Below are 27864 nucleotides of genomic sequence, written 5' to 3'. Positions count from 1 at the left end.
GGATCCCTGGATATGGACCCGTAGCAAGGAACCTTGAAGTTATGACGAGACGCCATCAGATCCATGTCTGGAATGCCCCATAATTGAGTCAACTGGGCAAATATCTCCGGGTGGAGTTCCCACTCCCCCGGATGGAATGTCTGACGACTCAGATAATCCGCCTCCCAGTTTTCCACTCCTGGGATGTGGATCGCAGATAGGTGGCAGGAGTGATCCTCCACCCATTTTATGATTTTGGTCACTTCTCTCATCGCCAGGGAACTCCTTGTTCCCCCCTGATGGTTGATGTAAGCAACAGTCGTCATGTTGTCTGATTGGAATCTTATGAATCTGGCCTTTGCTAGTTGAGACCAAGCCCTGAGAGTATTGAATATCGCTCTCAGTTCCAGAATGTTTATCGGGAGAAGAGACTCTTCCCGAGACCATAGCCCCTGAGCTTTCAGGGAGTCCCAAACCGCGCCCCAGCCCACTAGACTGGCGTCGGTCGTGACGATGACCCACTCTGGTCTGCGGAAGCTCATTCCCTGGGACAGGTGATCCTGGGTTAGCCACCAACGGAGTGAGTCTCTGGTCTTCTGATCTACTTGAATCACTGGAGACAAGTCTGTATAGTCCCCATTCCACTGTTTCAGCATGCACAGTTGTAATGGTCTTAGATGATTAGCGCAAAAGGAACTATGTCCATTGCTGCAACCATCAACCCTACTACTTCCATGCACTGAGCTATGGAAGGTCGTGGAACAGAGTGAAGAACTTGACAAGCGTTTAGAAGTTTCGACTTTCTGACATCTGTCAGGAAAATCTTCATTTCTAAAGAATCTATTATTGTCCCCAAGAAAGGAACTCTTGTCGACGGAGACAGTAAACTTTTTTCTATGTTCACTTTCCATCCGTGAGATCTGAGAAAGACCAGAACGATCTCTGTGTGAGCCTTTGCCTTTGAAAGAGACGACGCTTGTATCAGAATGTCGTCCAAGTAAGGTGCCACTGCAATGCCCCTTGGTCTTAGAACCGCTAGAAGGGAACCGAGTACCTTTGTGAAAATCCTTGGAGCAGTGGCTAGCCCGAATGGGAGAGCCACAAACTGGTAATGTTTTTCCAGAAAGGCGAACCTTAGGAACTGATGATGATCTTTGTGGATAGGAATATGTAGATACGCATTCTTTAGATCCACGGTAGTCATAAATTGACCCACCTGGATTGTAGGTAAAATCGTTCGAATAGTTTCCATTTTGAACGATGGCACTCTGAGAAATTTGTTTAGGATCTTTAAATCCAGAATTGGTCTGAAAGTTCCCTCTTTTTTGGGAACTACAAACAGATTTGAGTAAAACCCCATTCCTTGTTCCACGGTTGGAACTGGGTGTATCACTCGCATTTTTAACAGGTCTTCTACACAATGTAAGAATGCCTGTCTCTTTATTTGGTTTGAAGATAAGTGAGACATGTGTAACCTTCCCCTTGGGGGTAGTTCCTTGAATTCCAGAAGATAACCCTGAGAAACTATTTCTAGTGCCCAGGGATCCTGAACATCTCTTGCCCAAGCCTGAGCGAAGAGAGAAAGTCTGCCCCCTACTAGATCCGGTCCCGGATCGGGGGCTACTCCTTCATGCTGTTTTGGTAGCAGCAGCAGGCTTCTTAGCCTGCTTACCCTTGTTCCAGCCTTGCATCGGTTTCCAAGCTGTTTTGGTTTGTGAAGCATTATCCTCTTGTCTAGAGGCAGCAGAGTTGGAGGCCGGTCCGTTCCTGAAATTGCGAAAGGAACAAAAAACATAATTTATGCTTACCTGATAAATTTATTTCTCTTGTAGTGTGTTCAGTCCACGGGTCATCCATTACTTATGGGATTATATTCTCCTTCCCAACAGGAAGTTGCAAGAGGATCACCCAAGCAGAGCTGCTATATAGCTCCTCCCCTCACATGTCATATCCAGTCATTCGACCGAAACAAGACGAGAAAGGAGAAACTATAGGGTGCAGTGGTGACTGGAGTTATAATTTAAAATTTAGAACCTGCCTCAAAAAGACAGGGCAGGCCGTGGACTGAACACACTACAAGAGAAATAAATTTATCAGGTAAGCATAAATTATGTTTTCTCTTGTTAAGTGTGTTCAGTCCACGGGTCATCCATTACTTATGGGATACCAATACCAAAGCTAAAGTACACGGATGATGGGAGGGACAAGGCAGGAACATTAAACAGAAGGAACCACTGCCTGTAGAACCTTTCTCCCAAAAACAGCCTCCGAAGAAGCAAAAGTGTCAAATTTGTAAAATTTGTAAAAAGTATGAAGTGAAGACCAAGTTGCAGCCTTGCAAATCTGTTCAACAGAGGCCTCATTCTTAAAGGCCCAGGTGGAAGCCACAGCTCTAGTGGAATGAGCTGTAATTCTTTCAGGAGGCTGCTGTCCAGCAGTCTCATAGGCTAAGCGTATTATGCTACAAAGCCAAAAAGAGAGAGAGGTAGCCGAAGCCTTTTGACCTCTCCTCTGTCCAGAGTAAACGACAAACAGAGAAGAAGTTTGCCGAAAATCTTTAGTTGCCTGTAAGTAGAACTTCAGGGCACGGACCACGTCTAGATTATGCAAAAGACGTTCCTTCTTTGAAGAAGGATTAGGACATAACGATGGAACAACAATCTCTTGATTGATATTCCTGTTAGAAACAACCTTAGGTAAAAACCCAGGTTTAGTACGCAGGACTACCTTGTCTGAATGAAAGATCAGATAAGGAGAATCACAATGTAAGGCAGATAACTCAGAGACTCTTCGAGCCGAGGAAATAGCCATCAAAAACAGAACTTTCCAAGATAAAAGCTTAATATCAATGGAATGAAGGGGTTCAAACGAAACACCCTGAAGAACTTTAAGAACCAAGTTTAAGCTCCACGGAGGAGCAACAGTTTTAAACACAGGCTTAATCCTAGCCAAAGCCTGACAAAAAGCCTGGACGTCTGGATTCTCTGCCAGACGCTTGTGTAAAAGAATAGACAGAGCAGAAATCTGTCCCTTTAGCGAACTAGCGGATAAGCCCTTTTCTAAACCCTCTTGTAGAAAAGACAATATCCTAGGAATCCTAACCTTACTCCATGAGTAACTCTTGGATTCACACCAATATAAATATTTACGCCATATCTTGTGGTAATTTTTTCTGGTAACAGGTTTCCGAGCCTGTATTAATGTATCAATAACCGAATCCGAAAACCCACGCTTTGATAGAATCAAGCGTTCAATTTCCAAGCAGTCAGCCTCAGAGAAATTAGGTTTGGATGGTTGAAAGGACCCTGGATTAGAAGGTCCTGCCTCAGGGGTAGAGACCATGGTGGACAGGACGACATGTCCACTAGGTCTGCATACCAGGTCCTGCGTGGCCACGCAGGCGCTATCAGAATCACCGATGCTCTCTCCTGTTTGATCCTGGCAATCAGTCGAGGTAGCAACGGAAAAGGTGGAAACACATAAGCTATGTTGAAAACCCAAGGGGCTGCTAGTGCATCTACCAGCACCGCACCCGGGTCCCTGGACCTGGATCCGTAACAAGGAAGTTTGGCGTTCTGGCGAGATGCCATGAGATCCAGATCCGGTTTGCCCCAACGACGAATCAGTTGAGCAAATACCTCCGGGTGAAGTTCCCACTCCCCCGGATGAAAGGTCTGTCGACTTAGAAAATCCGCCTCCCAGTTCTCCACGCCTGGGATGTAGATCGCTGACAGGTGGCAAGAGTGAGACTCTGCCCAGCGAATTATCTTTGAGACTTCCAACATCGCTAGGGAACTCCTGGTTCCCCCTTGATGATTGATGTAAGCCACAGTCGTGATGTTGTCCGACTGAAATCTGATGAACCTCAGTGTTGCTAACTGAGGCCAAGTTAGAAGAGCATTGAATATTGCTCTTAATTCTAGAATGTTTATCGGGAGGAGTCTCTCCTCCTGAGTCCACGATCCCTGAGCCTTCAGGGAGTTCCAGACTGCTCCCCAGCCCAGTAGGCTGGCATCTGTTGTTACAATCGTCCAATCTGGTCTGTGAAAAGTCATTCCTTTGGACAGATGAACCCGTGACAACCACCAGAGAAGAGAATCTCTGGTCTCCTGGTCCAGATTTAGCAAAGGGGACAGATCTGAGTAATCCCCGTTCCATTGACTTAGCATGCATAGTTGCAGCGGTCTGAGATGTAGGCGCGCAAATGGCACTATGTCCATTGCCGCGACCATTAAGCCGATTACTTCCATGCACTGAGCTACTGATGGGCTTGGAATGGAGTGAAGGACACGGCAAGCATTGAGAATCTTTGATAACCTGGACTCCGTCAGGTAAATCTTCATCTCTACAGAATCTATAAGAGTCCCTAGAAAAGGGACCCTTGTGAGTGGTAACAGAGAACTCTTCTCTACGTTCACTTTCCACCCATGCAACCTCAGAAATGCTAGAATTATCTCTGTATGAGACTTTGCATTTTGAAAACTTGACGCTTGTATCAGAATGTCGTCTAGGTACGGAGCCACCGCTATGCCTCGTGGTCTTAGTACCACCAAAAGTGAGCCCAGAACCTTTGTAAAAATTCTCGGGGCCGTAGCTAACCCGAAGGGAAGAGCTACAAACTGGTAATGCCTGTCTAGAAAGGCAAACCTTAGGTACCGATAATGATCTTTGTGAATCGGTATGTGAAGGTAGGCATCCTTTAAGTCCACTGTGGTCATATATTGACCCTCTTGGGTTATCATGGGTAGGATGGTCCGAATGGTTTCCATCTTGAACGACGGAACCCTTAGGAATTTGTTTAAGATTTTTAAGTCTAAGATTGGTCTGAAAGTTCCCTCTTTCTTGGGAACCACAAACAGATTTGAATAAAACCCTTGCCCCTGTTCCGTTCGCGGAACTGGGTGGATCACTCCCATCACTAAGAGGTCTTGTACACATTGTAGAAATGCCTCTTTCTTTACTAGGTTTGTTGATAACCTTGACAGATGAAACCTCCCTTGTGGAGGAGAAGTTTTGAAATCCAGAAGGTATCCCTGAGATATAATCTCCAACGTCCAGGGATCCTGTACATCTCTTGCCCAAGCCTGGGCGAAGAGAGAAAGTCTGCCCCCCACTAGATCCGTCTCTGGAAAGGGGGCCCTGTCTTCATGCTGTCTTAGGGGCGGAAGTAGGCTTTCTGGCCTGCTTGCCCTTGTTCCATGACTGGTTGCCTTTCCAACCCTGTCTGTAACGAGCAGTAGTTCCTTCCTGTTTTGGAGCGGAGGAAGTTGATGCTGCTCCTGCCTTGAAATTACGAAAGGCACGAAAATTAGACTGTTTGGCCTTTGATTTGGCCCTGTCCTGAGGAAGGGTGTGGCCCTTACCTCCAGTAATGTCAGCAATAATTTCCTTCAAGCCGGGCCCGAATAAGGTCTGCCCTTTGAAAGGAATGTTTAGTAGTTTAGACTTAGAAGTTACATCTGCTGACCAGGATTTAAGCCATAGTGCTCTGCGCGCCTGTATGGCGAATCCGGAATTCTTAGCCGTAAGTTTGGTTAAATGCACTACGGCATCCGAAACAAACGCATTAGCCAGCTTAAGGGTTCTAATCTTGCTCAAAGATTCATCCAATGGTGCTGTGCGAATCGCCTCTTCCAGAGACTCAAACCAGAATGCCGCTGCAGCAGTGACAGGCGCAATGCATGCAAGAGGCTGTAATATAAAACCTTGTTGAACAAACATTTTCTTAAGGTAACCCTCTAATTTTTTATCCATTGGATCTGAGAAAGCACAGCTATCCTCCACCGGGATAGTGGTACGCTTGGCTAAAGTAGAAACTGCTCCGTCCACCTTAGGGACCGTCTGCCATAAGTCTCGTATGGTGGTGTCTATAGGGAACATTTTTCTAAATATCGGAGGAGGGGAAAAAGGCACACCGGGTCTATCCCACTCCTTGCTAATAATCTCTGTAAGCCTCTTTGGTATAGGAAAAACGTCAGTACACACCGGTACCACATAGTATTTATCCAGCCTACATAATTTCTCTGGGATTGCCACCGTGTCACAATCATTCAGAGCCGCTAACACCTCCCCTAGCAACACGCGGAGGTTCTCAAGCTTAAATTTAAAATTTGAAATTTCTGAATCCGGTCTCCCCGAATCAGAACCGTCACCCACAGAATGAAGCTCTCCGTCCTCATGTTCTGCAAATTGTGACGCAGTATCAGACATGGCTCTCGTGTCATCGGCGCGCTCTGTCCTTAACCCAGAGCTGTCGCGCTAGCCTCTTAACTCGGGCATATTGTATAATACTTCTTTCATAACATTAGCCATATCATGTAAAGTGATTTGTAAGGGCCTTGATGTACTTGGCGCCTCAATCTTCCGCACCTCCCGAGCGGGAGACAAAGGTACTGACACGAGTTCTTTATCGGTACAGATGGACTTTTATTCAAAGTAATATCAATACAATTGGTACACATATTTCTATTGGGCTCCACATCGGCTTTTAAACATAATGAACAAGCAGATTCCTCTGTATCAGACATGTTTAAACAGACTAGCAATGAAGCTAGCAAGCTTGGAAATTACTTCAATAAGTTTACAAGCAATATAAAAAACGCTGCAGCGCTTTTTTTAAAAAACACAATTGAATAAGAAAGAACTAGTTCAGTTATAGTCAACAATTCTTGAAATGTATTAATTAGCAGAGGATTGCACCCATTAGCAAAAGGATGATTAACCCCTCAGTACCCAAAAAACGGATATCAAATTAAGATTTAACGCTTTTATCACAGTCAAACTCACTGTCACAGGTCTGCTGTGACCGATTACCTCCCTCAAAAATGAATTTTGAAGATCCCCGAGCTCTCTGGAGACGTCCTGGATCAAAGAGGAAGAAGCAGGAAGACTGTGCTAGAATTTTAACTGTGCAACAAGGCGCTAAAAAAGGTCCCTCCCACTCCTATTACAACAGTGGGAGACCTGATATAACGGTTTCTATGCAGAAATATACGTTAGCCGTGTGGAAAAAAATCATGCCCAAAAAGATTTATCACCAAAGTACCTCACAAAACGATTAACATGCCAGTAAACGTTTTAAAAAAACAACATTTCAGATGCTGTGTAAAGGTATTACTAAGCCTGCTACCAGTCGCTTTTACTGCAGTTAAGGCTCACACATTATATCAGTATTAACAGTATTTTTTCAGTCAAATTCTAGTCCCTAGAAAATAACTCTACTGTGCATACATTTATCAGCCTGATACCAGTCACTACTACTGCATTTAAGGCTGTACTTACATCATACGGGTAACAGCAGTGTTTTCTTAGTCAATTCCATTCCCAGAAAATATTGTACTGCACATACCTCATTTGCGGGAGACCCCGCATGCTATTCCCATTTTCTGAAGTTACCCCACTCCTCAGAATGTCGAGAACAGCCAGTGGATCTTAGTTACGCCTGCTAAGATCATAGAAAACGCAGGCAGTTTCTTCTTCCAAATACTGCCTGAGATAGAAAAACAGCACACTCCGGTGCCATTTAAAATAACAAACTTTTTATTGAAGAATAATTAAGTAAAAACTCCAGCTCCTCTCGCGACCTCCTTCTTTGTTGAGGGTTGCAAGAGAATGACTGGATATGACATGTGAGGGGAGGAGCTATATAGCAGCTCTGCTTGGGTGATCCTCTTGCAACTTCCTGTTGGGAAGGAGAATATATCCCATAAGTAATGGATGACCCCTGGACTGAACACACTTAACAAGAGAAATTAGACTTATTCTTGGCCTTGAAAGGCCTATCTTGTGGGAGGGCGTGGCCCTTACCCCCAGTGATGTCTGAGATAATCTCTTTCAATTCTGGCCCAAAAAGGGTTTTACCCTTGAAAGGGATATTAAGCAATTTTGTCTTGGAAGATGCATCCACTGACCAAGAATTTAGCCAGAGCGCTCTGCGCGCCACAATTGCAAACCCTGAATTTTTCGCCGCTAATCTAGCTAACTGCAAAGCGGCATCTAAAATAAAGGAATTAGCTAACTTAAGTGCGTGAATTCTGTCCATAACCTCCTCATACGGAGTCTCTCAACTAAGCGACTTTTCTAGTTCCTCGAACCAGAGCCACGCTGCTGTAGTGACAGGAATAATGCACGAAATAGGTTGCAGGAGGTAACCTTGCTGTACAAAAATCTTTTTAAGCAAACCCTCCAATTTTTTATCCATAGGATCTTTGAAAGCACAATTATCCTCAATAGGAATAGTAGTGCGCTTGGCTAGTGTAGAAACTGCCCCCTCGACCTTAGGGACTGTCTGCCATAAGTCCTTTCTGGGGTCGACCATAGGAAATAATTTCTTAAATATAGGAGGGGGGACAAAAGGTATGCCGGGCTTCTCCCACTCCTTATTCACTATGTCCGCCACCCGCTTGGGTATAGGAAAAGCGTCGGGGTGCACCGGAACCTCTAGGAACTTGCCCATCTTGCACAATTTTTCTGGAATGACCAGGTTGTCACAATCATCCAGAGTAGATAGCACCTCCTTAAGCAGTGTGCAGAGATGCTCTAATTTAAATTTAAATGTCACAACATCAGGTTCTGCCTGTTGAGAAATTCTACCTGAATCAGAAATTTCCCCATCTGACAAAACCTCCCTCATGGCCACTTCAGATTGGTGTGAGGGTATGACAGAGCAATTATCATCAGCGCCCTCCTGCTCTACAGTGTTTAAAACTGAGCAAACGCGCTTTCTCTGAAATGCAGGCATTTTGGATAAAATATTTGCTATGGAGTTATCCAATACTGCCGTCAATTGTTGCATAGTAACAAGCATTGGCGCGCTAGAAGTACTAGGGGTCTCCTGCGTGGGCAAAACTGGTGTAGACACAGAAGGAGATGATGTAGAACTATGTCTACTTCCTTCATCTGATGAATCATCTTGGGCAACTTTACTATCTGTGGCAGTACTGTCCTTACTTTGTTTGGACGCTATGACACAATTATCACACAGTTTTGAAGGGGGAGACACATTGGCTTCCATACATACAGAACATAGTTTATCTGAAGGCACAGACATGTTAAACAGGCTTAAAGGTGTCCAACACAGTGCCTGCCGTTTTTCTAAACGTTCCCCAAGATTATAATACCAATAATTAGTTAGAATCTGCATAATATGCCTAGTAAAGCAATTGTTTTAGCCCAGAAAAATGTCTACCAGTTTTTAAGCCCTTTTTGAAGCCCTTTATTCTTTTATGTTTAACTAAGAAAATGGCTTACCGGTCCCCATGAGGGGAAATGACAGCCTTCCAGCATTACATGGTCTTGTTAGAAATATGGCTAGTCATACCTTAAGCAGAAAAGACTGCTAACTGTTTCCCCCAACTGAAGTTACTTCATCTCAACAGTCCTGTGTGGAAACAGCAATCGATTTTAGTTACTGTCTGCTAAAAATCATCTTCCTCTTACAAACAGAAATCTTCATCCTTTTCTGTTTCAGAGTAAATAGTACATACCAGCACTATTTTAAAATAACAAACACTTGATAGAAGAATAAAACTACAAAAAACTCTTAACCATCTCCGTGGAGATGTTGCCTGTGCAACGGCAAAGAGAATGACTGGGGTGGGCGGAGCCTAGGAGGGATCATGTGACCAGCTTTGCTGGGACTCTTTGCCATTTCCTGTTGGGGAAGAGAATATCCCACAAATAAGGATGACGCCGTGGACCGGACACACCAATGTTGGAGAAATATGGCTAGTCATACCTTAAGCAGAAAAGTCTGCCAACTGTTTCCCCCAACTGAAGTTATCTCATCTCAACAGTATGTGGAAACAGCAAACGATTTTAGTTACTGCTGCTAAAATCATACTCCTCTCACAAACAGAACTCTTCATCTTTTTCTGTTTCAGAGTAAATAGTACATACCAGCACTATTTTAAAATAACAAACTCTTGATAGTAGAATAAAAAACTACAACTAAACACCACATACTCTTCACCATCTCCGTGGAGATGCTGCTTGTTCAGCGGCAAAGAGAATGACTGGGGTGGGCGGAGCCTAGGAGGGACTATATGGACAGCTTTTGCTGTGCTCTTTGCCATTTCCTGTTGGGGAAGAGAATATTCCCACAAGTTATGGATGACGGACACACCAATGTTGGAGAAATTTAATTTAAAATTAAAAAAAAACAAAAACAAAAAAAACACAGGACTGTCACTTCAAATAGCTAATGTAAATAGCAGTGTAACAGGCAAAGAAAAATTAGTGATGTTTGACACATAATAATCTTGGAACTGACAAGTCACTCCCTCAATAACGTTCAACATACTATTATAGGAATAATAGACATCTAAATAAATTGCAATATTTTAAAACTTAACATGCGCTGAAGGAAAAATAACTAAGCTCGGAGTAGAGAGGCGGGGGAACGTGACCGGACACGGCAGAAAGTGAAAATGACACCTCAGATCCTTCGTAGTGAAGGAGGAGGCCAGAGCACAATACAGCATGGGAAAAAAGCGCGCATCTTTTTTCTTTAATACCGCTCTTCATACTACCATGCAAGAGCAGCATAGTGCCCATCCAAAAAAAAATAGCAAAACCCTGTGCTAAACAAGTACAGCATCGAAATCGGGCGTCTGCCTGAAAAACTAAAACTGCCTCTACTGATAAGGCAGTGTGGCAGTAACTTGCGTTTCTTCTAGGAAACCGCCATCAAACTACGCTGCAGCATAAACAGAGTAAAGAACTACACAAAAGGCTGACCCCGTGATCACTGCAGTTACACATAAAAAAGATAAATTAGAAGATTTTAACCCCTTAGTTACCTCTAAACTATGCATGAACCCAAAATTAGGAGATCTTTTATTAACCCCTAGTCTCCTGTCACCATAGCCCGCATCCTACCAAAAATATCCTCTAAAGGATATATCTGTCCCACATAAATTGCAGAGAAGGCTCCTTAACCATCTTAGTGCCAGCTCCCACCCAGAAGACAAAAAGGCACTTACCTGCATACTAGCCGTCCGGCAGTCAGACGACTCACAAAGTTTGAGAGGATGCCGTTCCTCACAGAGACCTGTATAAAAAGAAAGACAGAGTAAGCGTACACAGGCTTTCTATACCAGGGCAGCAAAATGTTAGGAAAACGCAGCAAAGCCCACTTTACAAGTTCCTAACTGCTTTAAAGCCACCACAGCCCTGCTGAAGAGACTATCGTGGAATACAGCTATACTCAGATTGTGATGGAAGGCCAGAGCAATCTAACCCAGACTTCAAAATAAAAAAAATCTTGATAGAAGAATCTTAAATCAGGACACCTCATTACTTCACCTCTTCCATGTACTAGAGGCAAAAAGAATGACTGGGGTTTGTGGGAAGGGAAGTGATACTTAACAGCTCTGCTGTGGTGCTCTTTGCCTCCTCCTGCTGGCCAGGAGTGATATTCCCAACAGTAATTGATGATCCGTGGACTCACTGTGTTATTAGAAAGAAATCTGTCTCTGAGAGACTATTACTTGAAGCCTATCAGATATCCCTGAGAAACAATTTTCAGGATCTGAAACGGAATGAAACCATGCATCCTGAAAATACATCAACCTGCCCCCTACCAGAGAAACTAGACTGGGGGCAGCACCTTCATGCTGACTTAGAAGAAGGGGTGAAACCTTGGACTTGTGCCAATTGTTACCAGGCCTCCAGGTCTTACCTGAGCCACTTAGATTTGAGGAAGACAACTTTTGATCCCTATTTAAATGAAAGGAACAAAATTCACCAGAAGTTTTAAATTTGCCCTTAAACCTCTTATCTTGTGGAAGAAACTTACTCTTGCCACCAGTAGCTGCTGAAATTATATTTTCCAGTTCAGTCCCAAAGAGTCTATTACCTTGAAAATGAATAGAAAGAAATGTATTCTCATTAGTGGCTGCATCAGCAGACCAAGATTTAAGACATAATGCATGTCTGGCAACAACTGAGACACAAATTCTAAGAGCTAATTCTGATAATATCAAGAATAGCATCACCTACAAAAGCATTAGCACATTTAAGTATCTCTAAAACATTATCTTTATCAGACTCATCAAGAACCTGAATAGAGAGATTCTTTAACTATAAAAAGATAGCAGCTGATACATTAGCAACAACAAGTTTAAAAATATAACAGGAATTGAGATAACATTTTCTTAAAGGGACAGGAAACCCCACAATCTTCTTTCATTATTTGGATAAAACATACGATTCCAATCAACTTTACAATTTACTTTTATTATCAAAATGACTTCATTCTCTTGTTATCCATTGTTGAAGGAACAACATTGCACTACTGGCAGCTAGCTGAACACATCTAGTTAGCCAATCACAAGAGACAAATGTGCGCAGGCACCAATCAGCAGCTAGTTCCCACTAGTGTAGGATATGTGCATATTCTTTTTCAACAAGGGAAACTAAGAGAACAAAGCACATTTGAAAATAGAAGCAAATTAAAAGTGTCTTAAAATAACATGGTCTGTTTGAATCATGCAAGTTTAATTTTGACTTTCCTATCCTTTTAAAGAGGAATCAAGCTTCCTTTCTAATGTGTCTTTAAGAGAAAAATAATTTTCCATTGGAAGAGTAGGTTTTTTATTATTATTATTATTATTATTATTATTATTATTATTATTAGTTTATTTTTAGCTAAAGCAGAAATAGCATCATACACATTAGGGACATTTAAAAAAAAAAAATTCTAAAATCTGGGAGAAGGACTAAAAATACTTAAATGATTCAGCCAATCTGTGGCCCAAATTTCAGAAACATCCATAGGAACAGGGAAAAAAAAAATCAGATAATTAATCCTGTTATTTAAAATAAGTATCTAGCTGACCCTTAGAAGTCTCCCCAGCAGAGGTATCATCTGAAACCTCTAAAGCAAGCAATACGTCTTTAAGCAAAGAGCGGATTATATCTCCACATTCCCATTCAGTCTTAAAAAAAACACAGGAGATAAATCAGTATTAATATCCTGACACACTCCCTGATCATCAGATAACACCACCCCCCTCAAGAAATAACTGATTCACAATAAGTTTCAGAAATACCAGCACGATTAGAAGGCAAATCAGACACCTTTTCCTTTTACATGTCGGGGGGAAGCAGCCATCACATCCGTGATAGTGGACTTGATGTACTCTCTCAGATAAGGACGTGGGTCCAATTGTTCATGAAAAGAACAAACAGAATGAGGGACAATCCCTTTAGAAGCCAAAGAATCAATAGGTTGGTCACTATGCATACACAATTGAGCAGGAGGGAGAACCTCAGCCTGTTTATATAAAACACATTTATAAAATGATTGAAAAATGCTTTTCTGATAAGACTTCTAAATCTGGATTAGGCACAGCTTGCAAGGAATCAGCATGATCCATAATACATATAGAGCTCAGATGAGAGGGGAACCCACGCCAACCACCAACGCAGCAGCCCAACAGTAACTAAAGGCAGCGACCGCAGCATCCAGGACATAGCAAAAAAGGGCATCCAACGATCACGTGAACACAAGGGCATTCAAATAATAAAAAAGTATCAAGAAAAAAAAAAGGTGTAAAATTTTCCTTAAAGAGAATGTTAAAGGGACATAATACTCATATGCTAATTCACTTGAAACTGATGCAGTATAACTGTAAAAAGCTGAATGGAAAATATCACCTGAACATCTCTATGTAAAAAAGAAGATATTTTACCTCACAATCTCCTCAGCTCAGCAGAGTAAGTTCTGTGTAAAAAGTTATACTCACCTGCTCCCAGCTGCAGGTAAAAAAATTAAAAAAAATGAAGAAATGAACAGCAGCCAATCAGCATCAGCAATGCTGAGGTCATGAACTCTTACTGTGATCTCATGAGATTTGACTTAACTCTCATGAGATTTCATAGTAAGCTTCCTTTACCTGATTGGTGAAATAATATGAGAGTGCACGATGCTAGTCCCTTCAGATGTCCCAGGACAAACACACTAAAATGCTGCTTAGAAATCCTTTACAATGGGATGTGGCTACTGAGGAACTTTTGAGGTAAAATATCTTCCTTTTTTACATAGAGATGTTCAGGTTATATTTTCTAATCAGCTTTTTACAGCTATGCTGCATCACTTTCAAGTGTTTAAACATTTGGGTATTATGGCCCTTTAAGTTGTCCATAGTAGCTACAATCTTAGGAAATAATTGACAAAATTAGGCAGAATTGAATTCATCAAACCTTTTGTATTGAATTATTTTGTCCAATTTTTACCTTTTATTGATCGTAAGATAAGCGTTGTTCCTCCGCCCGCCATATTGCTAATGTGATTGACAGCTGACGATTCTGCAATCTCCCACTCACTGTTGCCCCCCTGCCGGCGTTCAGCCCCTTTCCACAAACATCACAAGATTGATCTGCGCATGCGCAAACAGCAACTTTAGGACGGTGTACACATGCACGTTCATGAGTCGTGCATGCTCTATCGGACTCCAAGGGAAACACTGTGTTAAGGCAGAAGGTAATTGCCGATCGCAAGAGAACTGACACGCAACTACGCTCCCTGATCAAATAGTATTCAATGAATTTGCCGATTCTCGTGAGCGCGCTTAGGAGTTACGTATAGAGCGGGTAGGACCGCTCTCTACGTCACATAGTACTAAACCCGGAAAGATCGTTTGGGAGGAGACTGCTCATAAACATGATTTGAAAACATAAATTTATACCAAATAAAAGATTTTTATTCAAAAAATAGCCTAGAGACTACATTGAGGGTTAGAAAATATATGGGTGGGTGTGTTACATTCACTTTAATAAAAATGCTGCTTAAATAAAAAATATATTTCCCCTCTGAGCTCAAAGAATATATGTGCTAACAAATTAGCACTACTAAGCTGCCCAAGGCATTTCTAATGGATGCCACCATGAGATACAAATGCCCTTGTTCTGTAATATTTTTCGACCACATTACGTTTCTCAACACACGTAATGCGTACAACCAGCCCTCCGCAGGATCCATTCAAAAATCCAACGTGAGCACGCTCTAGAATATCTCTTCCTATCTCCTATTTCTCTGTGTGCACATGCTACTTTCTATTCGCTCTGGGCTTTCCTACACTTAATAAAGTAAATAGAGGATCGCAGTGATTCACTGTTTACCTTAGTATAAAGAAAGGAGAAGCAAGTGAGCATCAACCCGTAGTAACTAATGAGCCTAGTCAAAAGCAAATTAAATTGAGGTAAATCAGGCAGCAACATTATATTTCTTTATACTTTTAATTTACAAATAGTAAGTCATAGTTATTAATTTATTTATATAGCAACATATTTATTATATGATTACATGTGCTCCACTGCTTATATTTGTTCTGTAATATTTGCCTGACGGAGGGAGGGGGAGAGATATCCTAGAGCTCGCTCACATTGGAGAAGAAGGGGGCTTACAGCAAATTATTGATTGGATTCTGCAGAGGCCTGGCTATACGCGTTAAGAGGGTCGGAAAAAGTAACGCGATCGACAAATATTAAAGAACACCTCCAACACTTAACTCTAAAAGCTTTTAACCCAGTAATGAGAATGTTACCAGTAGAACGTTTTCTAAGCATGTCCTGGAGTAAAAGCCAAATAAGTGCAAAGGAAGATTCCTGCTCTAAATGTCCAAAAAAATAATATTTTCATCCCCTTTAAATAAAATAATAAAGATAACTTTAATGCCTAATACTACAGTAAGACCCTCATGGCAAAATCAGTACTGAAGAGGGAAACTCCAGGGTCCTAAACAGGAAACCCTAAAACAAAATAAACAAATCTTGCACATTTTCATTCTTTACCTACTTCCAGTGGAGGCAAAGACAAGACTAATTACCATAGAGGTGGGAGGGTTTATATAAAGCTCTGAGGTTTGGGAATCTTTGCCTCCTAGTGGCAGGAAAGGTAATTACCAGGAGTAATGGATTGTGGGCTCTTATCACCTATATGAAAGAAAAGCACAACTAAAACAAAGTAAAAAAATAATCTAATTTAATTAAATAGAAAACTTACTTTAGAAGTTTGGCTTTGACCTCATTTGTGAATACTGGATCAACCTGCAAAAATAAAGATATAAATAAACATTTGAGAACACTTGGTAGAATTTATTATAATTTTTGTACCAAAACATTTTGACACACTGCAATTTTTGATTGCAGCTTCACACTTCTTCAGCAAGCCAGACAGAACTAGAGCAAACTGTACTATGCAGTAACTGAACTGAAGCCCAGCAGAAACAGAGGTGTTCATAAGGATAAAAAGAGTTCAAAAACTTTTTTTTTTTTTTTTTACAAACTGATAAATTTATGAAGACATGTTTCAAAGCTGGTGGCATGTATATCACTAGGGTGGAGGGGGATACCAGAGAGACTGTGCTTGGAGTTAAGAAAAACACAGTAAGAATATGTTACCTATCAAAATGAACAAAACAATAACTTGCGCATTACTGTCTATTTCATCAGGATAATACAAATGTTAATGAGGAACCAACATGAGGAAAAACAGAATTTATGTTTACCTGATAAATTACTTTCTCCAACGGTGTGTCCGGTCCACGGCGTCATCCTTACTTGTGGGATATTCTCTTCCCCAACAGGAAATGGCAAAGAGCCCAGCAAAGCTGGTCACATGATCCCTCCTAGGCTCCGCCTACCCCAGTCATTCGACCGACGTTAAGGAGGAATATTTGCATAGGAGAAACCATATGGTACCGTGGTGACTGTAGTTAAAGAAAATAAATTATCAGACCTGATTAAAAAAAAAAAAAAACCAGGGCGGGCCGTGGACCGGACACACCGTTGGAGAAAGTAATTTATCAGGTAAACATAAATTCTGTTTTCTCCAACATAGGTGTGTCCGGTCCACGGCGTCATCCTTACTTGTGGGAACCAATACCAAAGCTTTAGGACACGGATGAAGGGAGGGAGCAAATCAGGTCACCTAAATGGAAGGCACCACGGCTTGCAAAACCTTTCTCCCAAAAATAGCCTCAGAAGAAGCAAAAGTATCAAACTTGTAAAATTTGGTAAAAGTGTGCAGTGAAGACCAAGTCGCTGCCCTACATATCTGATCAACAGAAGCCTCGTTCTTGAAGGCCCATGTGGAAGCCACAGCCCTAGTGGAATGAGCTGTGATTCTTTCGGGAGGCTGCCGTCCGGCAGTCTCGTAAGCCAATCTGATGATGCTTTTAATCCAAAAAGAGAGAGAGGTAGAAGTTGCTTTTTGACCTCTCCTTTTACCGGAATAAACAACAAACAAGGAAGATGTTTGTCTAAAATCCTTTGTAGCATCTAAATAGAGCGCGAACAACATCCAAATTGTGCAACAAACGTTCCTTCTTTGAAACTGGTTTCGGACACAGAGAAGGTACGATAATCTCCTGGTTAATGTTTTTGTTAGAAACAACTTTTGGAAGAAAACCAGGTTTAGTACGTAAAACCACCTTATCTGCATGGAACACCAGATAAGGAGGAGAACACTGCAGAGCAGATAATTCTGAAACTCTTCTAGCAGAAGAAATTGCAACTAAAAACAAAACTTTCCAAGATAATAACTTAATATCAACGGAATGCAAGGGTTCAAACGGAACCCCCTGAAGAACTGAAAGAACTAAATTGAGACTCCAAGGAGGAGTCAAAGGTTTGTAAACAGGCTTAATTCTAACCAGAGCCTGAACAAAGGCTTGAACATCTGGCACAGCGGCCAGCTTTTTGTGAAGTAACACAGACAAGGCAGAAATCTGTCCCTTCAGGGAACTTGCAGATAATCCTTTTTCCAATCCTTCTTGAAGGAAGGATAGAATCCTAGGAATCTTAACCTTGTCCCAAGGGAATCCTTTAGATTCACACCAACAGATATATTTTTTCCAAATTTTGTGGTAAATCTTTCTAGTTACAGGCTTTCTGGCCTGAACAAGAGTATCGATAACAGAATCTGAGAATCCTCGCTTCGATAAGATCAAGCGTTCAATCTCCAAGCAGTCAGCTGGAGTGAAACCAGATTCGGATGTTCGAACGGACCCTGAACAAGAAGGTCTCGTCTCAAAGGTAGCTTCCAAGGAGGAGCCGATGACATATTCACCAGATCTGCGTACCAAGTCCTGCGTGGCCACGCAGGAGCTATCAAGATCACCGACGCCCTCTCCTGATTGATCCTGGCTACCAGCCTGGGGATGAGAGGAAACGGCGGGAACACATAAGCTAGTTTGAAGGTCCAAGGTGCTACTAGTGCATCCACTAGAGCCGCCTTGGGATCCCTGGATCTGGACCCGTAGCAAGGAACTTTGAAGTTCTGACGAGAGGCCATCAGATCCATGTCTGGAATGCCCCACAGCTGAGTGACTTGGGCAAAGATTTCCGGATGGAGTTCCCACTCCCCCGGATGCAATGTCTGACGACTCAGAAAATCCGCTTCCCAATTTTCCACTCCTGGGATGTGGATAGCAGACAGGTGGCAGGAGTGAGACTCCGCCCATAGAATGATTTTGGTCACTTCTTCCATCGCCAGGGAACTCCTTGTTCCCCCCTGATGGTTGATGTACGCAACAGTTGTCATGTTGTCTGATTGAAACCGTATGAACTTGGCCCTCGCTAGCTGAGGCCAAGCCTTGAGAGCATTGAATATCGCTCTCAGTTCCAGAATATTTATCGGTAGAAGAGATTCTTCCCGAGACCAAAGACCCTGAGCTTTCAGGGATCCCCAGACCGCGCCCCAGCCCATCAGACTGGCGTCGGTCGTGACAATGACCCACTCTGGTCTGCGGAATGTCATCCCTCGTGACAGGTTGTCCAGGGACAGCCACCAACGGAGTGAGTCTCTGGTCCTCTGATTTACTTGTATCTTCGGAGACAAGTCTGTATAGTCCCCATTCCACTGACTGAGCATGCACAGTTGTAATGGTCTTAGATGAATGCGTGCAAAAGGAACAATGTCCATTGCCGCTACCATCAACCCGATCACTTCCATGCACTGAGCTATGGAAGGAAGAGGAACGGAATGAAGTATCCGACAAGAGTCTAGAAGTTTTGTTTTTCTGGCCTCTGTCAGAAAAATCCTCATTTCTAAGGAGTCTATTATTGTTCCCAAGAAAGGAACCCTTGTTGACGGAGATAGAGAACTCTTTTCCACGTTCACTTTCCATCCGTGAGATCTGAGAAAGGCCAGGACAATGTCCATGTGAGCCTTTGCTTGAGGAAGGGACGACGCTTGAATCAGAATGTCGTCCAAGTAAGGTACTACAGCAATGCCCCTTGGTCTTAGCACAGCTAGAAGGGACCCTAGTACCTTTGTGAAAATCCTTGGAGCAGTGGCTAATCCGAAAGGAATCGCCACGAACTGGTAATGTTTGTCCAGGAATGCGAACCTCAGGAACCGATGATGTTCCTTGTGGATAGGAATATGTAGATACGCATCCTTTAAATCCACCGTGGTCATGAATTGACCTTCCTGGATGGAAGGAAGAATAGTTCGAATGGTTTCCATCTTGAACGATGGAACCTTGAGAAACTTGTTTAAGATCTTGAGATCTAAGATTGGTCTGAACGTTCCCTCTTTTTTGGGAACTATAAACAGATTGGAGTAGAACCCCATCCCTTGTTCTCTTAATGGAACGGGATGAATCACTCCCATTTTTAACAGGTCTTCTACACAATGTAAGAATGCCTGTCTTTTTATGTGGTCTGAAGACAACTGAGACCTGTGGAACCTCCCCCTTGGGGGAAGTCCCTTGAATTCCAGAAGATAACCTTGGGAGACTATTTCTAGCGCCCAAGGATCCAGAACATCTCTTGCCCAAGCCTGAGCGAAGAGAGAGAGTCTGCCCCCCACCAGATCCGGTCCCGGATCGGGGGCCAACATTTCATGCTGTCTTGGTAGCAGTGGCAGGTTTCTTGGCCTGCTTTCCCTTGTTCCAGCCTTGCATTGGTCTCCAAGCTGGCTTGGCTTGAGAAGTATTACCCTCTTGCTTAGAGGACGTAGCACTTTGGGCTGGTCCGTTTCTACGAAAGGGACGAAAATTAGGTTTATTTTTTGCCTTGAAAGGCCGATCCTGAGGAAGGGCGTGGCCCTTACCCCCAGTGATATCCGAGATAATCTCTTTCAAGTCAGGGCCAAACAGCGTTTTCCCCTTGAAAGGAATGTTAAGTAGCTTGTTCTTGGAAGACGCATCAGCCGACCAAGATTTCAACCAAAGCGCTCTGCGCGCCACAATAGCAAACCCAGAATTCTTAGCCGCTAACCTAGCCAATTGCAAAGTGGCGTCTAGGGTGAAAGAATTAGCCAATTTGAGAGCATTGATTCTGTCCATAATCTCCTCATAAGGAGGAGAATCACTGTCGACCGCCTTTATCAGCTCATCGAACCAGAAACATGCGGCTGTAGCGACAGGGACAATGCATGAAATTGGTTGTAGAAGGTAACCCTGCTGAACAAATATCTTTTTAAGCAAACCTTCTAATTTTTTATCCATAGGATCTTTGAAAGCACAACTATCCTCTATGGGTATAGTGGTGCGTTTGTTTAAAGTGGAAACCGCTCCCTCGACCTTGGGGACTGTCTGCCATAAGTCCTTTCTGGGGTCGACCATAGGAAACAATTTTTTAAATATGGGGGGAGGGACGAAAGGAATACCGGGCCTTTCCCATTCTTTATTAACAATGTCCGCCACCCGCTTGGGTAGGAAAAGCTTCTGGGAGCCCCGGCACCTCTAGGAACTTGTCCATTTTACATAGTTTCTCTGGGATGACCAACTTGTCACAATCATCCAGAGTGGATAATACCTCCTTAAGCAGAATGCGGAGATGTTCCAACTTAAATTTAAATGCAATCACATCAGGTTCAGCTTGTTGAGAAATGTTCCCTGAATCAGTAATTTCTCCCTCAGACAAAACCTCCCTGGCCCCATCAGACTGAGTTAGGGGCCCTTCAGAAATATTAATATCAGCGTCGTCATGCTCTTCAGTATCTAAAACAGAGCAGTCGCGCTTACGCTGATAAGTGTTCATTTTGGCTAAAATGTTTTTGACAGAATTATCCATTACAGCCGTTAATTGTTGCATAGTAAGGAGTATTGGCGCGCTAGATGTACTAGGGGCCTCCTGAGTGGGCAAGACTCGTGTAGACGAAGGAGGGAATGATGCAGTACCATGCTTACTCCCCTCACTTGAGGAATCATCTTGGGCATCATTGTCATTGTCACATAAATCACATTTATTTAAATGAATAGGAATTCTGGCTTCCCCACATTCAGAACACAGTCTATCTGGTAGTTCAGACATGTTAAACAGGCATAAACTTGATAACAAGTACAAAAAAACGTTTTAAAATAAAACCGTTACTGTCACTTTAAATTTTAAACTGAACACACTTTATTACTGCAAATGCGAAAAAACATGAAGGAATTGTTCAAAATTCACCAAATTTTCACCACAGTGTCTTAAAGCCTTAAAAGTATTGCACACCAAATTTGGAAGCTTTAACCCTTAAAATAACGGAACCGGAGCCGTTTTGAACTTTAACCCCTTTACAGTCCCTGGTATCTGCTTTGCTGAGACCCAACCAAGCCCCAAGGGGAATACGATACCAAATGACGCCTTCAGAAAGTCTTTTCTAAGTATCAGAGCTCCTCTCACATGCGACTGCATGCCATGCCTCTCAAAAACAAGTGCGCACCACCGGCGCGAAAATGAGGCTCTGCCTATGCTTTGGGAAAGCCCCTAAAGAATAAGGTGTCTAAAACAGTGCCTGCCGATATTATTATATCAAAATACCCAGATAAAATGATTCCTCAAGGCTAAATATGTGTTAATAATCAATCGATTTAGCCCAAAAAAAGTCTACAGTCTTAATAAGCCCTTTTTGAAGCCCTTATTTACAATCGTAATAAACATGGCTTACCGGATCCCAGAGGGAAAATGACAGCTTCCAGCATTACATCGTCTTGTTAGAATGTGTCATACCTCAAGCAGCAAGAGACTGCTCACTGTTCCCCCAACTGAAGTTAATTGCTCTCAACAGTCCTGTGTGGAACAGCCATGGATTTTAGTGACGGTTGCTAAAATCATTTTCCTCATACAAACAGAAATCTTCATCTCTTTTCTGTTTCTGAGTAAATAGTACATACCAGCACTATTTCAAAATAACAAACTCTTGATTGAATAATAAAAACTACAGTTAAACACTAAAAAACTCTAAGCCATCTCCGTGGAGATGTTGCCTGTACAACGGCAAAGAGAATGACTGGGGTAGGCGGAGCCTAGGAGGGATCATGTGACCAGCTTTGCTGGGCTCTTTGCCATTTCCTGTTGGGGAAGAGAATATCCCACAAGTAAGGATGACGCCGTGGACCGGACACACCTATGTTGGAGAAATGTTAATTTTCCCTTTATTTTTTATTTTTATTTATTTTTTTAACAAACATATAGATGAAATAGAAGAAGTCTGGACACCAAAAGTCAAATATTAGCACACACGTTTAAGTTTGCATAGATCAAAATTTTCACGCATACAATGTTCACAGCAAACAAAGTTAACGATTTCGGTAAAAGTCTGAGGACGTGGGCAACCCCGAAAACGTTAACTTTAGTAAAATTGTTTACTTATAAAAACGGAGAGTGCCTTTTTTTGAGAATTATACATTACTGGTTTTAAGTGCACCCCGGTGGTTGAAGCAGGTAAGTGAGTGCTAGTTTCGTATTGGATTATATATATATATATATATATATATATATATATTTTAGAATCCTAATATAGATGCTAAACCCACTTTCCCCCCCCCCTCGCCGCCGCACCAGTAGAAATCTGCACACTGTGGACCCTCCCCAAAACTCCAATCTTATTCAAATATGCCTCCCCCACACATCCACGATATCCTGCCCTGACCTTGCATAACCCACTATAACAAAACAATACTCATCGCTATATAGGGATATGTTGTTGTTCTCTATTTAATGAATTAATATATTAATATTTTTGTACATTAGGGGCTATTTATAAATATATGTATGCATACATAGTAAGAGTTTAAGAAAGGGTTAATTGATATACAGTGCCACCTAGTGGTATATGTGTATATAAAGAAGTAATGTTTGTCAGGCAAGGCATGAGGAAGGGATAAGAGTCCGAAACATTGCCTGTCTGTTCTTGCCTCTGATTATAACTAAATAAATAATCTTCTGCTGTCACCTTGCTGCCTACTTTCTACTCCCAACAAACATGCCACCTACAAAAATGCTCCCGCACTGCTGAACGTGCCTGGAGGAAATCCCGCTCTGAACCTGATTTTATGAACTATAAGTTCATTCTTTACTCTTACAACCCTGCCCTTTGCTTAGCTAAGCAAACCTACTTCTCTTCTCTTATATCCACTCACTCTTCAAACCCTAAAAGACTCTTCTCCATTTTCAACTCTCTCCTCTACCCACCTGCACCACCCCTCTCATCTCCATTCAGTGCTCAAGACCTTGCTTACTACTTTTTCAATAAAACACTTGCCATCCAAAGAAACATCCCAATACAAAGTAAAATGTGAAAAATAAGTTAAATGCGCCTACTATAAATACAAAATCAAAAACCCTGTGACAAGGTATCGATTTACAATGGATAAAACAAGCGCAAATATAAAAAATGTGTGCACACCTCAGATATGTGAGATAATGTGTCAGTTTCTATTTTTAAATAAATAATTCACAATATGCAACTAAGTTGCTATTAATAAATGAGTGCTCAAACAGTGTGTGACTGTATAGAGTGCTGAGGAACAGTGAGTACAAAGGCCCAGATCACTCTAATGGCATGTGACATATAGCTATTACAGTGATAATTAATATATAAAACAAATGTGATCACTATGTTCACCTGATGAAGCGGTCAGCAAGACCGGGAAACGCGTTGTGTGATATAATCACATTTTAATAAAGCCACATTGTTTTATATTATTGGGCATCACGACTGAATTTATGCAAAACATCATATCCCATTCTTTGTATTTATTATCTGTAGCCTTTCTACACCGTCTGCTTTGTGAGCAGTACTTTCATTCCAGCTTTTGGACATGGATATTAAATTGCTGAACACGGATCATATGTCATTACTCTTTTTTGGAGTTCCCTCATACCTACAAGTCCAAGAGGATAGCTATCTGGGCAGCTAAAAAAGGTCCAGAAGGCTTCTGTGGCACTTCTTAAGTGCTTTATAATTTGTAAGTACAACTTGTATGTGCGTGTGATGACCTAGTACAACTGATCGTGATCCATTGTGGCGCCTTCTTCTCTTCTCTTCTACCTATCCCAACACAAACCTGCAATCTCCCAACTTCGCACCCAGTCACCCCCTCTGCCACTCTCTGCACCCTCCTCCCAACCACTGAGAGTGAAGTGGCTTCCCTTTTGTCTTCCTTACACCTCACTGCCTGCCCACTTGACCCTATTCCTTCACATCTAATTCCTCCTCTGTCTCCCACCCTCACTCCGGCTCTTACTCACATATTCAACCTATCCCTTTCTACCGGCTCATTCCCTGCCTCCTTCAAACATGCAAAGGTCACCCTATCCTTAAAAAACCCTCCCTTGACCCTAACTCCCCTGCAAACTACCCCCCATATCACTTGCTCCCGCTAGCTTCAAAATTCCTTGAAAAACTAGTTTTCGAACGCCTAACCCAATTCCTGTCCTCCAACTCAATGCTCGACCCCCTGCAATCTGGCTCCCATCCCCAACACTCAACTGAGACTGCCCTCACCAAGGTTACTAACTATCTACTTTCTGCTAAAAAAAAGGCTACTACTCTATACTCATCTTACTTGACCTCTCTGCTGCCTTTGACACTGTTGACCAGCCCCTTCTCCTACGGACTCTCAGCTCTCTTGGGCTCTGTGACACTGCCCTCTCCTGGATTCACTCTTATCTCTCTAACAGATCCTTCTCCATCTCTTTTGCTGGTGACTCCTCACCTCTATTGCCTCTGTCTGTTGGAGTACGTCAAGGCTCTGTCCTGGGTCCTCTACTCTTCTCTATTTACACTTCTTCACTGTGTAAACTTATGAACAGCTATGGATTCAGCTATCACCTCTATGCTGATGATACTGAGATCTAACTTTCCACCCCTGCACTCTCTCCTTTTGTCAATTCTCACATCAGCAACTGTTTACTGGCATTTCCTCCTGTATGGCTTCTCACCACCTAAAAATAAACATGTCCAAGACCGAACTACTTCTAATTCCCCCCTCTAACTGTACTCCAGTTTCTAATTTTTCCATCACGGTTGGCGGCACCACTATCTCGCCATCACCCCAAGTCCACTGCCTCGGAGTCACACTTGACTCAAATCTGTCTTTCATTCCCCACATCCGATTGCTCTCTTCATCCTGCCGCAACCACCTACGCAATATCTCCAAAATTCGTCCGTTTCCGAGTGCTGAAACTACTAAACAGCTAATCCACTCCCTGGTAATTTCCCGACTTGACTACTGTAACAACTTACTAACTGGCCTCCCTCTCTCCCGCCCCTCTCCCCTCCAATCCATACTAAATGCATCTGCCAGGCTAGTCCACCTCTCTCAACGCTCTGTTTCTGCTGCACCTCTCTGTGATTCCCTTCACTGGCTCCCCATTCACAGCAGAGTTAAATTCAAAATTCTCACCCTAACCTACAAAGCCCTCACCAATGCTGCCCCACCCTACCTGTCCTAACTCATCAACAAATATACCCCTGCCCGCCCCCTAAGATCCAACAATGACCTGCTTCTTGCAACCTCTACCATTCCTACAGGACTTCTCTTGTGCGGCACCAACCCTCTGGAACGCACTTCCTTGAGCTGTCAGACTTGCCCCTAACCTCTCCTCCTTCAAACGTTCCCTAAAGACCTTTCTGTTCAGGGAAGCTTATCGCCCCAACTTATTAACAAACTAACTTCACTTAACTAACAGTTGCCCTCATCTATCTCCTCACTAATATCATTCTCACCTTTGCAGTCCCCACCTCCTGTTTCCCATCCTCCTACCCATCTAGATTGTAAGTTCCCACGGGAATAGGACCCTCAATTCCCCCTGTATTTGTCTGTAAAATTTTGTCTTTTATTGTATTGTTTCTCCGTTGTACTGTTATCCTTGAACCCATGGGCAGCGCTGCGGAATCTGTTAGCGCTTTGTAAATAAAGAATAATATATATATATATATATATATATATATATATATATATACACACACACACACATATATATATATATATATATATATATATATATACACACACACACACACACACACACATATATATATATATATATATATATAAACACACATATATATATATATATATATATATAAATATATATATATACCGGTATATATATATATATATATATATACACACACATACATGCATATATATATATATATATATATATATATATAAATATACATACACACACACACATATATATATATACTCTCCAAGAAGCAGGCAGCCCACTGGTCTTTGCAGTAAAACTAGAATTTATTACATCAGTTTAAAAGACAACAAACGTTTCAGCACTGCATTGTGCCTTTGTCAATGTTATACAACAAAAAGTACAAGGACAGAGTGCACCCAAACACCCCAGATCAGTTGACATACATTTAAAACAACCCCCTTAAATAGAAGATAGAAAATAACCCCACTTAGCCTTTGCCGCCAATCCTAATGCCTGTTCGTTCAAACAGCTGAACGCTACGTCACGCTGACACGATAGCCGTGCCTAGCGTGATGACGCATAGCACGGCGTTGTCATGACAACGTCCAAGGCGTTACGTCGACGAATAAGCCAGGTACCAGGGGAACACCAGGGAATACTCTGCGCATGTTCAGAACAACAAAGTTTCTTGAAGCGCAGCAGTTGCTATAGGCAACGAACATAAACAATCCAATTGATCAAGCAAGAATCGCTCTGGATGTCCCAAAGTAAGTGGCTATGGCGGAGGCAGTAAGGGTGTGCAATCTTATCATATTTTCCCACCTCACAACAAACACAATATGGATACAAGGTCACTAAACTTGAGTCTGCTGTGTAGTAGGAAAAAAGTGAAAGATATGTTACAACCGTATGAGCAAGGTTAAAATGGACCAGAAAAATATGACAAAAAATATATATACAGAAAAGATTCATAGTCATATGATTATTAGATAAAGACCATAATGGTACAGAATATGCACCAAGAAATCAATACACTTACTAAATTTATATCACATCAAGCCAATAGGAGTATGGTAGTAACCAAACAGTGAAACATCCACAGAAACAAGCACTTATATGGTCCGTAGCATGAGCATTAATAAAAAGGGCTAAAATCCAAGGTGGTATTAAGTCCCTTTGGGGTCATAGTTCCCAATTTATGTATCCACCTGCTCTCACATTGGAGTAGTTTTTTTCCTCTGTCACCACCTCTTGGGTTTGGTGGGATGTGATCAATCAACATTGATCTAATGCTTGACACCGGGTGTTTGAATTTTGCACAATGGCGTGCCACCGGTTGATCCGAGTCACCATCTTTCAGGGCTTCACGAATGGCGTGGCGATGATTTGCCATCCTGTCGCGGAAGGAAGTTATTGTTTTTCCTATATAGATAAGTGAACATGGACAAGATAGCATATAGATCACAAAGGTGCTGGTACAACTGAGACGATGGTTTATTTTAAACCGTTGGTTTTTGTGAGGGTGTTGGAAAGTGTCCCCTTTGCACATACTGTTACATGTTGTACAACTCCCACAGGGGAAGCAACCTCTCTTGGATGACTTGAGCCATGTTTCCTTTTTATAGTGATTCACAGGATCAGCTTTAACCAGGATGTCCCTCAGGTTCCTTGCTCTGCGGTAGACCACCCTTGGAGCGGTCATCTTCTGAAAGGGTAAAGTGGGAT

General features: G+C 42.3%; 1 protein-coding gene across 2 annotated transcripts in view; it reads right to left on the bottom strand.

The window, feature by feature from the left end:
• The window catches only part of GLT1D1 (glycosyltransferase 1 domain containing 1), a 708692-nt gene that overhangs the window by 350887 nt on the left and 329941 nt on the right, over window positions 1–27864 (bottom strand). For both annotated transcript variants that reach the window (XM_053701853.1, XM_053701854.1), the window contains one exon: window positions 15986–16029. In XM_053701853.1, the coding sequence (XP_053557828.1) occupies window positions 15986–16029 (44 nt within the window). The remainder of the gene's footprint in view (window positions 1–15985; window positions 16030–27864) is intronic.

Source organism: Bombina bombina, chromosome 2 (assembly GCF_027579735.1).
Source record: "Bombina bombina isolate aBomBom1 chromosome 2, aBomBom1.pri, whole genome shotgun sequence".
Classification (NCBI taxonomy): Eukaryota; Metazoa; Chordata; class Amphibia; order Anura; family Bombinatoridae; genus Bombina; species Bombina bombina.
Note: the sequence above shows the minus strand (reverse complement) of the source record. Positions and strands in the feature narration are given on the sequence as shown.